The sequence below is a fragment of the Sus scrofa genome, chromosome 3 (assembly GCF_054392235.1).
Source record: "Sus scrofa isolate SSC_HxYL_T2T_F1_AM1 chromosome 3, Sscrofa_HxYL_maternal_Yorkshire_Landrace_v2.0, whole genome shotgun sequence".
Lineage (NCBI taxonomy): Eukaryota > Metazoa > Chordata > Mammalia > Artiodactyla > Suidae > Sus > Sus scrofa.
The window spans coordinates 79,723,584-79,736,852 of record NC_139385.1 but is presented as its reverse complement, the minus strand read 5'-3'; the positions used below and the strand labels follow the sequence as shown (position 1 = coordinate 79,736,852).

Genomic DNA, 13,269 nt, shown 5'->3' with positions numbered 1-13,269 from the left:
TAGACTTTGAAAACAAATTTATGGTTACTGATGGAAAAGTGAGGAGAATAAATTAACTCAAGAGTTTGGGATTAGCAGATACAAACTACTATATATAAAATAAACAACAATGTTCTACTGTATAGCACAGGTAACTATATTCAATATCCTGTAATAACCCTGTAAAATCTTCCTGCAACAGTTTCTTCTGAGGAAGGTGACTTCCTTTTCTCTCTATAAGCTTTTGCACTGTTTGACTTTTTTGTCTTTAAACCATAAGAATATATTTTCTTTTAAAATAATGAACCTAGTTAATAAAAAAAGATATATATGAAGATACATCACTGAGTCACTTTGCTGTACACCAGAAACTAACTTAAAACAGACTAAATCAACTACACTTCAATAAAATTTAAAAAAAAACCAAAAAACACATCTAATGTCAAAAAAATCGCAAAAACATAAAAAAATAAATTGGGAAGTTTATCCACATCAAACAAGATAAAGCACTAAAATTTGTTTTTGTTTCTTTTTTGTTTTTTTGCTATTTCTTTGGGCTGCTCCGGCGGCATATGGAGGTTCCCAGGCTAGGGGTCGAATTGGAGCTGTAGCCACCAGCCTACGCCACAGCCACAGCAACACGGGATCCGAGCCGCATCTGCAACCTACACCACAGCTCACGGCAACGCCGGATCGTTAACCCACTGAGCAAGGGCAGGGACCGAACCCGCAACCTCATGGTTCCTAGTCGGATTTGTTAACCACTGTGCCATGACGCGAACTCCGAAAGCACTAAAATTTTTAAGCAATAAAGAACTGTTCATCATTTATTGGAAAAAAAAGAAGGAAAAAAAAACAACATCCTGTATGAACTAAAAGGAGAGCACAAAGGACACAAATAATTCAAAAGAAGAAAAACTACATAAGTTAATAAAACAAAGGGTTTGTTAGAGATCAAAATAAATATGTGAAAACAAAAACCAGGAGTTCCTGTTGTGGCTCAGTAGTTACTGAACCCATCAAGCATCCATGAGGATTTAGGTTTGATCCCTGGCCTCAGTCAGTGGGTTAAGGAGCTGGCATTGCCATGAGCTGTGGTGTAGGTCAGATACGGCTCAGGTCCCGTGTTGCTGTGGCTGTGACGTAGGCCAGCAGCTACAGCTCCAATTTGATCCCTAGCCTGGGAACCTCCATGTGCTGCAGATGTAGCCCTGAAAAGACAAAAAGACAAAACAAAACAAAGCTTTTTTTTTTTTAAATGTAGTAAACTAGAAACTGATACAATCTTTCTAGAGGATAATTTTGCAATGTTTCATAAGCCTCAAAAATATTTAGCCCCTCAATTTGACTTAATTCACTTTCTAGGAAATTTTTTTTAAAGAGATGGAATTTTAACAGAAAACTTACATAGAAAATTTTGTATTGCTATTTATAATTGCAAAATGCTTGCAAAAAACTCTCTAATTGGGAGTTCCTGCTATGGCACAAAGGGATGGGTGACGTCTTTGTCCTGGGAGCATTGGGACACAGGTTCAATCCCTGGTCCGGCTCAGTGAGTTAAGGATACAGTGTTGTCGCAGCTGTGGCTTAGGTCATGACTGAGGCTTGGATCTGATCCCTGGCCTGGAAACTCCATATGCCATGGAGCGGCCAAAAAACAAAACAAAACTAAAAACAAACAAAAAAATCCCTCCCTAATTGTCCAACATTAAGGGAATGCCTAATATCCCAGTATGTCAAATATGTGTAGGAAAAACCCCAGAAGAAAGTATTTAGTTGTGGGATTTAGAGTTTAAAATAATGACATAGTAAGAGAATTTCTATAAAAAGGGAATGATTAGATATTTATAGACACGTACCTTTTCATTAAGACAGTCAATTAAGTTTTCCACATAAATTTTCATGCTTTTATAGAATTTAAAATTTAGAGCTTGACTTGATGAATTCTCTAGGTTCTGGATGGTACTCTTTGAGGTCTTGATATCTTCCACGTATTTTTCGTATTCTCTGAGGTGTGAACGGTGAGTATCCTGCAGTAATGTTAATCTAAATTAAAAAAAGACAAAAACTGCTTTATTTTTCAAACTTTTATTTCTACTATAGTAAGTAGCATTCTAATGAAAACTTGTCCAAAGCTACCTAATAGAGACAACCATGGAAAAAAGCAATCATATAAACCTAGGTTTATGAGACCTGCAAACTTGTAGAGCCAAGAAAACACCACAATAAAAGGGGTCTCAAACATAAAGGTAGGAAAGGACACTTAGAGGTTTTTAGGTGCTAGAGCCAATCATATAGTAGTTTCAGAGAAGTTAGTAAGTGTGGATTGATCAGAATGTGTAAATTAGGTGAGTTGCTAGAATAATCAGTGGTCTTAATATTTGAAACAAAGGAGTCTGCCTGGAGTTACTTTTACATTAGTCTGTGATCTTCCTTGGAATATGGATATCTTAGCTGGTACTAAAACTTCTTTGAACATGTTATCATTTGGTGTAACATATCCCTTTTGTGACTCATCATAGTTTCTCTTTTATTTGTGTTAGAATTTGATGTTCCTTGAGACATATTTCATTTCCTGTTGCTGATGTAGGCCCTATACTTCTCTGTTGATGTTCAGACAGCCCACTTCCTTTCAGCTCCTGTGAGTATTGCTTGTATCAACTAATGCAACATGAAAAACTCAAATGTAATTCAACATCTGCTTATATTTTAAAATTCATTTATCCCCTATATATATATGACAATAAGAATAAGAGGAATAAGAAACAAAAAATATCTGGAATGTATTTTCCACTAATATTTGACATAGTGAGCACACGAAAATTAACTACAAATGAAATAAATTCATAGTATTTGAACTTGAATCAAACAATTTTTAAACTCCTGCTAACCTACTCTATAATGAAAACTCAACAAGCACTTGCTTATTAGGCCAAATGTCCTTTTCTCAAGTTTCCATGGAACAAAGACTACTGATTGCATTTGTCTTCCAAAGTCCTTCCTTGCTTTATACAAAAATCAGAGACAGTTAGGAAGTTCCCAGGCCAGGGGTCCAATTGGAGCTGTAGCCACTGGCCTAGGCCAGAGCCACAGCAACATGGGATCCGAGCCACGTCTGTGACCTACACCATAGCTCATGGCAACACCGGATCCTTAACTCACTGAGTGAGGCCAGGGATCGAACCCAGGACCTCATGATTCCTAGTCAGATTTGTTTCTGCTGTGCCACAAAGGGAACTTTTTTTTTTTTTTTTTTTTTTGTCTTTTGTCTTTATAGGGCTGTACCTGCGGCATATGGAGGTTCCCAGGCCAGGGGTCAAATCGGAACTACAGCCACAGCAAAGCCAGATCCGAGCTGCATCTGCAACCTACATCACAGCTCACGGCAAGGCTGGATCCTTAACCCACCGATCGAGGCCAGGGATTGAACCTGTGTCCTCATGGATGCTAGTCAGATTTGCTTCCATTGGGCCACAATGGGAACTCTCTCTTAGGATCCTTTTTGTTTGTGTGGCATTAGTTGTAATGTTTCCTTTTTCTTATTTTTGTTATTTGAATCTACTCTTTTTGACTTAGCCTAAGGGTTTGTCAAAATTTTTTTTTTTAATCTTTAAAAAAACTCAGTTTTTATTTTTTTTCAGTTGTTTTTCTTTCCTCTATTATCTTTATTATTGCTCTCATCTTTACTATTCCCTTCCTTATGCTAACTCTGGACTTTGTTCTTTTTAAAAGTTTGCTGAGGTACAGTTAGATTGCTGATTTGATATCTTTCTCTTTTTTTTGCATTTTTTAGCACCACACCTGTGGCATACAGAAGTTCCCAGGCTAGAGGTCGAACCGGAGCTGCTGCTGCTGGCCTACACTATAACCACAGCAACTTTGGATCCAAGTGGTGTCTGCGACCTACAACACAGCTCACGGCCAATACTGGATCCTTATTAACTCACTGAGCGAGGCCAGGGATCAAACCCACATCCTCATGGATACTAGTTGGGTTCCTTACTGCTGAGCCACAACAGGAATCCCTCTTTCTTCCTTTTTTTTTTTTTTTTTTTTTTTGTCTTTTTGCCATTTCTTGGGCCGCTCTTGCGGCATATGGAGGTTCCCAGGCTAGGGGTCGAATCGGAGCTGTAGCTGCTAGCCTACGCCAGAGCCATAGCAACGCAGGATCCGAGCCGTGTCTGTGACCTACATCACAGCTCATGGCAACGCCGGAACCTTGACCCACTGAGCAAGGGCAGGGATCGAACCCGCAACCTCATGGTTCCTAGTCGGATTCGTTAACCACTGCGCCACGACGGGAACTCCTCTTTCTTCCTTTTTAATGTGTTTATTGTTATAAACTTCCCTCAGTACGGCTTTTGCTTCATCCTATAACTTTGGGTGTTTTTGTTTTAATTTGCCTTAAGATATTTTCTAGTTTCAATTTTGATTTCTTCTCTGGTCTACTCGTTGCTCAAGAGTGTTTAGTTTCCACATATTTATGAATTTTCCCTTTTCCTTTCTGCTACTGATTTCTAGTCTTACTCCACTGTATCTGGAAAAGATATATTTCAATCTTAAATTTGTTAAGACTTGTTTGTGATCTAACATGGAATCTCTCCTGCAGACTTCACTGTGTATGCTTGAAAATTATGTACATTCTACTGCTGATGGGTGGAACATTCTATTTGTTCCTAAGGTCTATTTAGTTTTGTTCAAAATCACTGGCTCCTTAATGGTTTTTTATTTGAATGTTTTATCAATTATTCAAAGTGTGATACTCATGTCTCATAGTATTATTATTATTTGTCTTTTTGTTTTTTTAGGGCCCACCTGCAGCATACGGAGTTCCCACGCTATAGGAACACCGTATGCTGTAGCCTCCAGCCTATGCCAGAGCCACAGCAACTTGGGATCCGAGCAGAGTCTGCGACCTACACCACAGCTCATGGCAACACCAGATCCTTAACCCACTGAGCAAGGCCAGGGATTGAACTCACATCCTCATGGATGCCAGTCAGGTTTGTTAACCACTGAGCCATGATGGGAACTCCTTCATAGTATTATTGTATTGCTATTTCTTCCTTCAGCTCTGCCAACATTCCCTTTACATAATAGGTAATCTAGCGTTGGATGCATATATACTTATAGTGGCCATATTGTCCTGCCTGGGGTACTACAACTTCCTAAGAGATTTCTGGAATATTCATTAAAGCTTCTTGGATAGTACGTTATTGTTAAGTTGGTATCTCTGTGGTGAATGAGGTCTGCAGCTTCTTATTCTGGTATCTTGCTGTCATTAATCCCAACATATTATTTTTAAAAATTAAAGTCTATTTAAAAACATAAATACGGAGTACTCATTGTGTCTCAGTGGTAATGAACCCAACTAATATCCATGAGGATGTGGCTTTGATTCCTAACTCAGTCAGTGGGTTAAGGATCTGGCATTGCCGTGAGCTTTGTTGTAGGATACAGATGAAGCTAGGATCCAGCATTGCTGTGGCTGTGGCCTAGGCTGGAGGCTACAGCTCTGATTCAACTCCTAGCCCGGGAACTTCCATATGCTGTGGGTGTTGCCCTAAAAAGACACACACCCAAAAAGTATATAAATGCTTATGAAAACAATGATTTAAAAAAGCAAGATTTGTTATTACTTTTAAATTTTAAATATATAATACATGTAATAAACACTAAAAGACAAATACAAAAAAGGAGACCAGTTATGTTAGTACGGTAACACAGGTGATGCTAACTTTTCCCTATATATGTAATACTAACATTTAATAATTAAAAAGATTATAGTGCTAAATTTTTTCATTATCAAATGTCTACGGCAAATGCAGAATTTTAAATTAATATTACTTACCTATTATTTAGTTGCTTCTTTATAATTTCTAAATTTATTGGTGGAAATGAAATAGAAACATCAAACTTCTTCACTGTTTGAGATTCACTGCTATAAGACAGATCTATGTCTCGTCCCTAAAAATAATATGAATATTATTATTAAAGCTGTTTTCAATATTCATTAATCTTAAAAATATTAATAGTATGAAAAAAAACTGGATACAGCAAGGTCTCACCAGCTCAAAATTTCATGCCTTTGACAGTTTTCATGGCTGTAATAAAATGTTTTTAAAATTCTCAGTTTTTTTGGACCATACCCATGCATGGCATGTGGAAGTTCCCAGGGATCAAACCTACACCACAGCAATAACCTAAACTGCTGCAGTGACAGTGCTGGATCCTTAATCCGCTGCCCCACAGAAGAACTCCTTAAAATTTAGAATTTTAAATTCATATGCAAGAGGCAAATTACAAAAACTTATTTTTCAGAAAAGCTTGGTTCTCAGTGTTCCTAAAGCTAGGTTTGTTTATGATGTAATATACTCTCAAAAAAAGCAATACCTGTTTTCCATGATAGAAGCTGCCACCTAATTTAAGTAGTCAAAGTAAAGTAACTCAAAGTCTGCTAGAGGGTGTCTACATAAAACTTCTTGTTTAAGTAGCCATTATTTGGGTTTTCTGTTACTTGCAGAGGAATGCACTTTTAACTAATACATGTTGTAACACTGTGCATTTCACATTACCGTCTTCTGGCTAATCATAACTCATCGCCATCATGCTTAAAACATTGAAAATGTTCTTAAGCACCTGTTTTAGAAAAGGACATGTGAAGAAGTGGACCAGACACCTGTCAACTCATTGGCTTAACTATCCTTTTTATATTTTCCATGAGACTCCATCATTTCTCACATCAATTCTTATCAAGCCTCCCATTCAGTTTGAATCATACCTACAAATGCACAAACTAATCAGACCATTGCAAAACCTTAAGTATTTTACTCCTGATATCCTCAAAGCCTTTATATCATAAACATCATTCAAAGACTCATTCAAATTTGGCCATTTCTATATAGTCTTTCCTAAACCTCGCCATCCACCTTCTTGCCTATGAAAGTGACCACTCAGATGCTTCTCTGTGGTATCTCAGGATCCTATACAGAAATATGTCATAAAATCTGTAAGATTTTTTTTTTGGTCTTTTTGCCTTTTCTAGGGCTGCTCCCTCGGCATATGGAGGTTCCCAGGATAGGGGTCGAATCGGAGCTGTAGCCAGTGGCCTATACCAGAGCCACAGCAACGAGGGATCCGAGCCACGTCTGTGACCTACACCACAGATCACGGCAATGCTGGATCTTTAACCCACTGAGCAAGGCCAGGGATCAAACCCGTGATCTCATGGTTCCTAATCGGATTCATTAACCACTGAGACATGATGGGAACTCCTGTAAGATTTAACTATAATTGTTTTGTTTAGCTGTCTTTCCCCTGAAAAGATTGTACACTCTTTGGTCTATCACTGTTGAGTGGCTATAGTGGCTGCACAGTGACCCCCAAAAGACATGTCCAGGTTCTAATATTCCAAACCTGTGAATATTTCCTTACCCGGCAAAAGATGTGATTAAGTTAAGATTCAACTTAAGTTGCTTCCATATCTTGGCAATTGTGAATAATGCTGCAATGAACATAGGGCTGCATTAACTTTTATAAAAAGTTTTTTTTCCTTCTGGTAATTACCCAGAGGTAGAATTACTAGATCATATGGTAGATCTATTTTTAATTTTTTGAGGACTCTCCATACTGTTTATTGAGTTTACTAAAAATGGAATCTAAACCTATTACAATCATAGAAAAAGTCCTCTGAATCATTTCTTTAGTTATTTAATTTAGAGATTTCTAAATTACAATCAAAGACTTACCTTTACTTAGCTTTATAGTTTTAATAACATGAAGATCGTACAATACTTTCTTGCTTAGAGCAAAGAATATTTCAAAGCACTGCTATTAAAAAGATTAAAAATAAAACTTGCATTTATAAAATTTATAAGCATTTTGAAGTTAGATTATAATTTTGGGCCTTCCAGCCACCTACCCAGGTAGGTAACATTATCATTCCCACTTTATTGATGAGGCAACTGATACAGAATGATTTTCTCAAAGTTATATAAATATTTATTGAGTACTCACAATATTAGGTATTATAGAATACTGAAAAAAAAGTTAATAATTCTTGACCTCATGGAGAATCTATTTTAGTGGTAGAGCCAGAATCCCAAATCCAGGACTTTTAACCCAAAGTATAATTTTTTTTTAACTTTCACTATTCATTTGCTTAAACTTCACATTTAATCGTCTACCATATAATACATGTTGTCAATTATTATAAAATTAAAAGTATAAAAGGTGTTTCCTCAAGGGGCTTGCAATATGTGGGAAGCATTTATAATCTACTGGGAAAAAAACATAATTTACATGGCATAGTTGGTTGAATGATGGATTCCCAAAGATAGGTCTATGTCCTAACCCCTGGAACCTCTGAATATGACCTTACTTGGAGAAAGGTCTTTGTGATAGCAATTAAGTGAAGTATCTCAAGATGAGATCATTCTGGATTATCCAAGTGGGCCCTAAATCCAATGACAAATGGATTTACAAGAGACACACAAAGCAGAGGCACAGAGAAGGCCATGTGAAGATGGAGACAGAAACAGAAGTTACGCACTCAAAAAGCAAGGAATATTTGGAATGAGAAGAACTTACAAAAAGCAAGAAAGAATTCTCTGTTGGGAGGTTCAATGCAATCCCTATCAAAATACCAATGGAATTTTTCATAGAGTTAAAACAAATAATCCTAACATTTATATGGAACTGCAAAGACCCTGAATTAACCAAAGCAATACTGAGAAAGAACAAAGCTAAAGGTATCAAGTTCCCTGATTTAAAATATATTTTAAAGCTACAGTAATCAAAACAGTATGGTACAGGCAAAACCAAACCAAACCAAATCAAAACCAAAAAACCCCACGTAGATCAATGGAATGGAATAAAGAGCTCAGAAATAAACTGATGCTAACATTACCAATTATTCTACAATAAAGGAGGCAAGAATGCAATCTTTGGGGAAAATACAACCTCTTTAATAAATGGTGCTGAAAAAAATTCAATGGCTATATGCAAAAGAATGAGGCTGGATCATTTCCTTTTATCACATACAAAAATCATTTTAAAATGGATTAAAGACATAAATGTAAGATCTGAGGCCATAAAACACCAAGAAAAAAACATAGAATGTTCTTTCATATCAGTCTCAGCAATATTTTTTGAATAAACTAACTAATTTTGGGGGACCACAAACTAAAATGTTTTTGCATAGCAAAGGAAATCATCAATAAAACATACAGGCCCCCTGCTGAATAGGAGGAGATGTTTGCTAATGATACATCTAATAAAGAGTTAGTATCCAAATTATATAAAGAACTTATACAACTCAACATTAAAAAAACAATCTGATCAAAAATGGGCAGAGTGGAGTTCCCCTGTGGGGTAGCTGGTTAAAGATCTGGCAATGTCAACTGCAGCAGTCCAGGTCACTTCTGTGGTGTGGGTTTGATCCCTGGCCTGGGAAATTCTACATGCTGCAGGCACGGACAAAAAAAAAAAAAAAAAAAAACAAACAAAGAAAAAAAAAATGCAGAGTATCTGAAAAGACATTTCTTCAAGGAAGATGTACAAATGGTCAACATGCTCAATATTGCTAATCATCAGGGAAATGCAAGTCAAAATCATAATAAGACACTTCATACCTGTCAGGATGGCTATTATCAAAGAGAACAAATGGTAAGTGTTGGCAAGGAAGTGGAAAAAAGGGAACACTTGTGCTTTGCTGGTGGGAATGTAAACCAGTGCATCCACTATGGAAAACTGTACGGAGATTCCTCAAAAAATTAAAAATAGAACTACCCTATGATTCAGTAGTTCTACTTCTGGGTAATTACCAGAACAAAAACACTATTTAAAAATAGTGCAGCCTTATGTTCATTGCAGCATTATCCACAATTGCCAAGATATGCATAGTGTCAACTGATATACAAATGGATATGACTATGTGGTAATATATACAGGACAGAATATTATTTAGCCACGAAAAAGAAAAAGAATGAAATTGTGCCATTTGTGACCACATGGGTGGACTAAGAGTTGTCATGCTAAGTGTAACAAGACAGAGAAAGACAAATACCATGTGATCTCACTTGTATTTGTAACCTAAAAAACTTAACAAACAAAACAGAAACAGACCATTTATGGATACAAAGAGGACACTGGTGCTTGTTAGAGGGGAGGAAGGTGGAGTAGGGTGAAATTGGTGAAGGGGATTAAGAGGTATAAACTTCCAGGTATTAAAACAAATAAGCCAAAATGATGTAATATACATCATTAAGGAACATAGTCAATTATACTGTAATAATTTTTGTCCAAAAATTTTGTCCAAAATTCATATTTTGTGAAAGATGGTAACTAGACTTATCATGGTGATTTTTGCATAATATGTATTTAAAAGTTAATCACTATGTTGTATACATGAAAGTAACATAATACTGTATTTCAATTCTACTTCAGTTTAAAAAAAGAAAAAAGAAAAGTGAAAAGACAAAGAAGGAACAAAAAGAAAAGAATTCATCCTAGGGCCGTCAAAGGAAGCACAGCCCTGCCAACACTTTCACTTGAGATTTCTAGCCTCGACAACGATGACAGAATATATGACTGCTGCTTTAAGCTATCAAGTTACGGTAATTTGTTACAGTGGCCACAGGAAATTAATTACACGGTATAAAAAATTATTACTCCTGGAGTTCCCACCGTGGTGCACTGAGTTAAGGATTTGCTGTTGTCTCTGTGGTGGCTTGGGTTCAATCCCTGGACTAGAGTAGTGGGATAAGGAGCTGGTGTTGCTTCAGCTGTGGCATAGGTCACAACTACAGCTCAGATTTGATCCCTGGCCCGGGAACTTTCATAAGCTACGGTGTGGCCACCAAAAAAACTTAAAAACAAAAACAAAAACAAAAACAAAAACAAAAAAACTAGGAAAAAAATGTATTACCTCTGTGATTTTAACCGCTTTCCTCATTTGCTGCTGTTCCCAAATATCTTGATTTTCATCTTCTTGACTATCTTCGCTTGTTTCTTCATCTCTGTTTGCTAGAAAAAAAAAGTTAATGTATAAATAGTATATATTTTTCCATTCTAACAGCAGCAGAAGACATTTTTGGGAAGTGTATAACGGGCTGGCTTAGTAGTCCTTTATATTTGTTAACTTACTCTTCATACTAATTCTGGGAGAAAGGCACTATTATAACCCCCACTTTATAAACAAGGACATTCACATATTAGGAGGTTAAATAACTTCTCTTTGAATCTAGAACGTGAATCTAGCAATTGGATTTCAGAATCTGCACTCATCACCAAACTGTCTAACTCAAAACATGAAGGTCTCAAAATATGGAAAAAGCCTGGGGGGAAAAAAAAAATGAAACATTTTATCAGATTCTTGATTCTACCTGAGTATCTAAATAGGCAAAAATAATTTCTGAATTAATAGGAACCAAAAGTCTCATTCTGAAATAATATTACCTGAAGTGACAAAAACTTTGGTAAAACACTATTAACAAATGGGAAAAGTGAAGATAGTTCTTTGAGATCTAAGGATTATTGGCTGAAGAAAATTTTCACTAGAGCAGGGAAGACTATAATATATGACACTTGAAATCCCTACATGCCTCCATGTATTAACAAAAAAAAAAAAGTGACAGTGAAAGTTTTTTTTTTTTGTTTTGTTTTGTTTTTTTTCTTTTTAGGGCTATACCTGCGGCACATGAAGGTTCCTAGGATAGAGGTCTAATCGGAGCTGTTGCTGCCAGCTTACACGCCAGAGCCATGGCAACACCAGATCTAAGCCACATCTGTGACCTACACCACAGCTCGCAGCCATGCCAGATCCTTAACGCACTGAGCGAAGCCAGGGATCTAACCCGCAACCTCATGATTCCTAGTCGGATTCATTTCTGACAATGAGAGTTTTCAATATTAAAAATAAGACACTCCACAATTTTTTTAACTTGTCAAGAAAGATCAAGTGGAGATCAAATCATAGTAAACACTGACACACATACCCTGTGACGATAACATTTTGACACAGACATGTATTTTAGAAGCCACGATGTCAGTGACTAAATTGGTATTAAAAAAACCCAACAACTTGGGAGTTCCTGCTGTGGCAGAGGTTAATGATCCCGCTTGTCTCTGCAGGGGTGCCGGTTCAATCCCTGATCTGGCACAGTGGGTTAAGGTTCCAGCGTTGCAGTGACCTGGATGTGATAATAGGCCTGGGAACTTTCACATGCTGCTGGTGCAGCCGAAAAAGAAACAAACAAATAAACAACTTAAAACCCCTTAGGGAGTTCCTGTCGTGGCTCAGTGGTTAATGAATCCGATTAGGAACCATGAGGTTGAGGGTTTGATCCCTGGCCTTGCTCAGTGGGTTAAGGACCTGGCGTTGCCGTGAGCTGTGGTGTAGGTTGAAGACACGGTTCGGATCCCTACATTGCTGTGGCTCTGGCGTAGGCCGGCAGCTACAGCTCTGATTCGACCCCTAGCCTGGGAGCCTCCATATGCCACAGGAGCAGCCCAAGAAATGGCAAAAAAAGACAAAAAAACCCTCAAAAACAGGATATGAGACACTACCTTTTGTTTTTTTTTTTTGGTGTTTTTTTACTATATTATATTCTCAGAAAAAAAAAGTCTTAATGTTCATATATTGTAGATAAAAACGTACTTGTTTCTTCAGCCATTCTTTGTCTAAGAGTTTGAGGCTTCGGGGTAAATGGTATTATATTTTCATGATCATCAGGCTCACTTTCGGAACCTTCACTGTTTTTCTTCATATTAGAGATGTTGGAGACATGTTTTACATCCAAAGAAATATAGTCCTCCTGGGCCCTGGCCAATTCACGTTTCCTGTAGGCCGCCTGAATAAAAGCTGCATCAGGGACATTTACTGAAAGCAAGAAAGAGGAGAATGGTGAAAACAAAAGAAAGAGACACTCCTCACATTTAAATAAAAGAAAAAAACATCATTTTCCACTATTTTTTGTGAATAACTAAATGACTCAAAATCTGTATCAATAACAGAAGATAATTACTTTGATAGAGATTAAATATGAGAAATGAACCAAATCTAGAAATATCAGAAAACACACTGAAACCACTCCAGTTTATCCTTTAAATCTCTTTTTCATCAAGTGTTGTTGCTGACTTTTTGTTGAGGGGGGGCTAGCTATTTCTCATTTCCGGAAGCTCTGAGATTATCATGGTAGGGTTCTGCAAGAAGGCCCTGAATTTTGTCTTGCCTGTTCTAATGATTTTATTGTGATGTGAATTCAGGCAAGAAGACATCTATAAAGCTAG

At 37.0% G+C, this 13,269-nt stretch overlaps 1 protein-coding gene across 16 annotated transcripts in view; it reads right to left on the bottom strand.

Moving 5' to 3' along the window:
• Positions 1-13,269, bottom strand: part of GCFC2 (GC-rich sequence DNA-binding factor 2) — a 64,944-nt gene that overhangs the window by 44,820 nt on the left and 6,855 nt on the right. For all 16 annotated transcript variants that reach the window (XR_014841580.1, XR_014841579.1, XR_014841577.1 and 13 more), the window contains exons 3-6: positions 12,638-12,859; positions 10,907-11,004; positions 5,831-5,946; positions 1,839-2,025 (exon numbers count right to left, since the gene is read on the bottom strand). Coding sequence is in view for 7 of the 16 variants with exons in the window: in XM_085018825.1 (XP_084874951.1) it covers positions 1,839-2,025; positions 5,831-5,946; positions 10,907-11,004; positions 12,638-12,859 (623 nt within the window). In the remaining 9 variants the exon portion in view is untranslated. The remainder of the gene's footprint in view (positions 1-1,838; positions 2,026-5,830; positions 5,947-10,906; positions 11,005-12,637; positions 12,860-13,269) is intronic.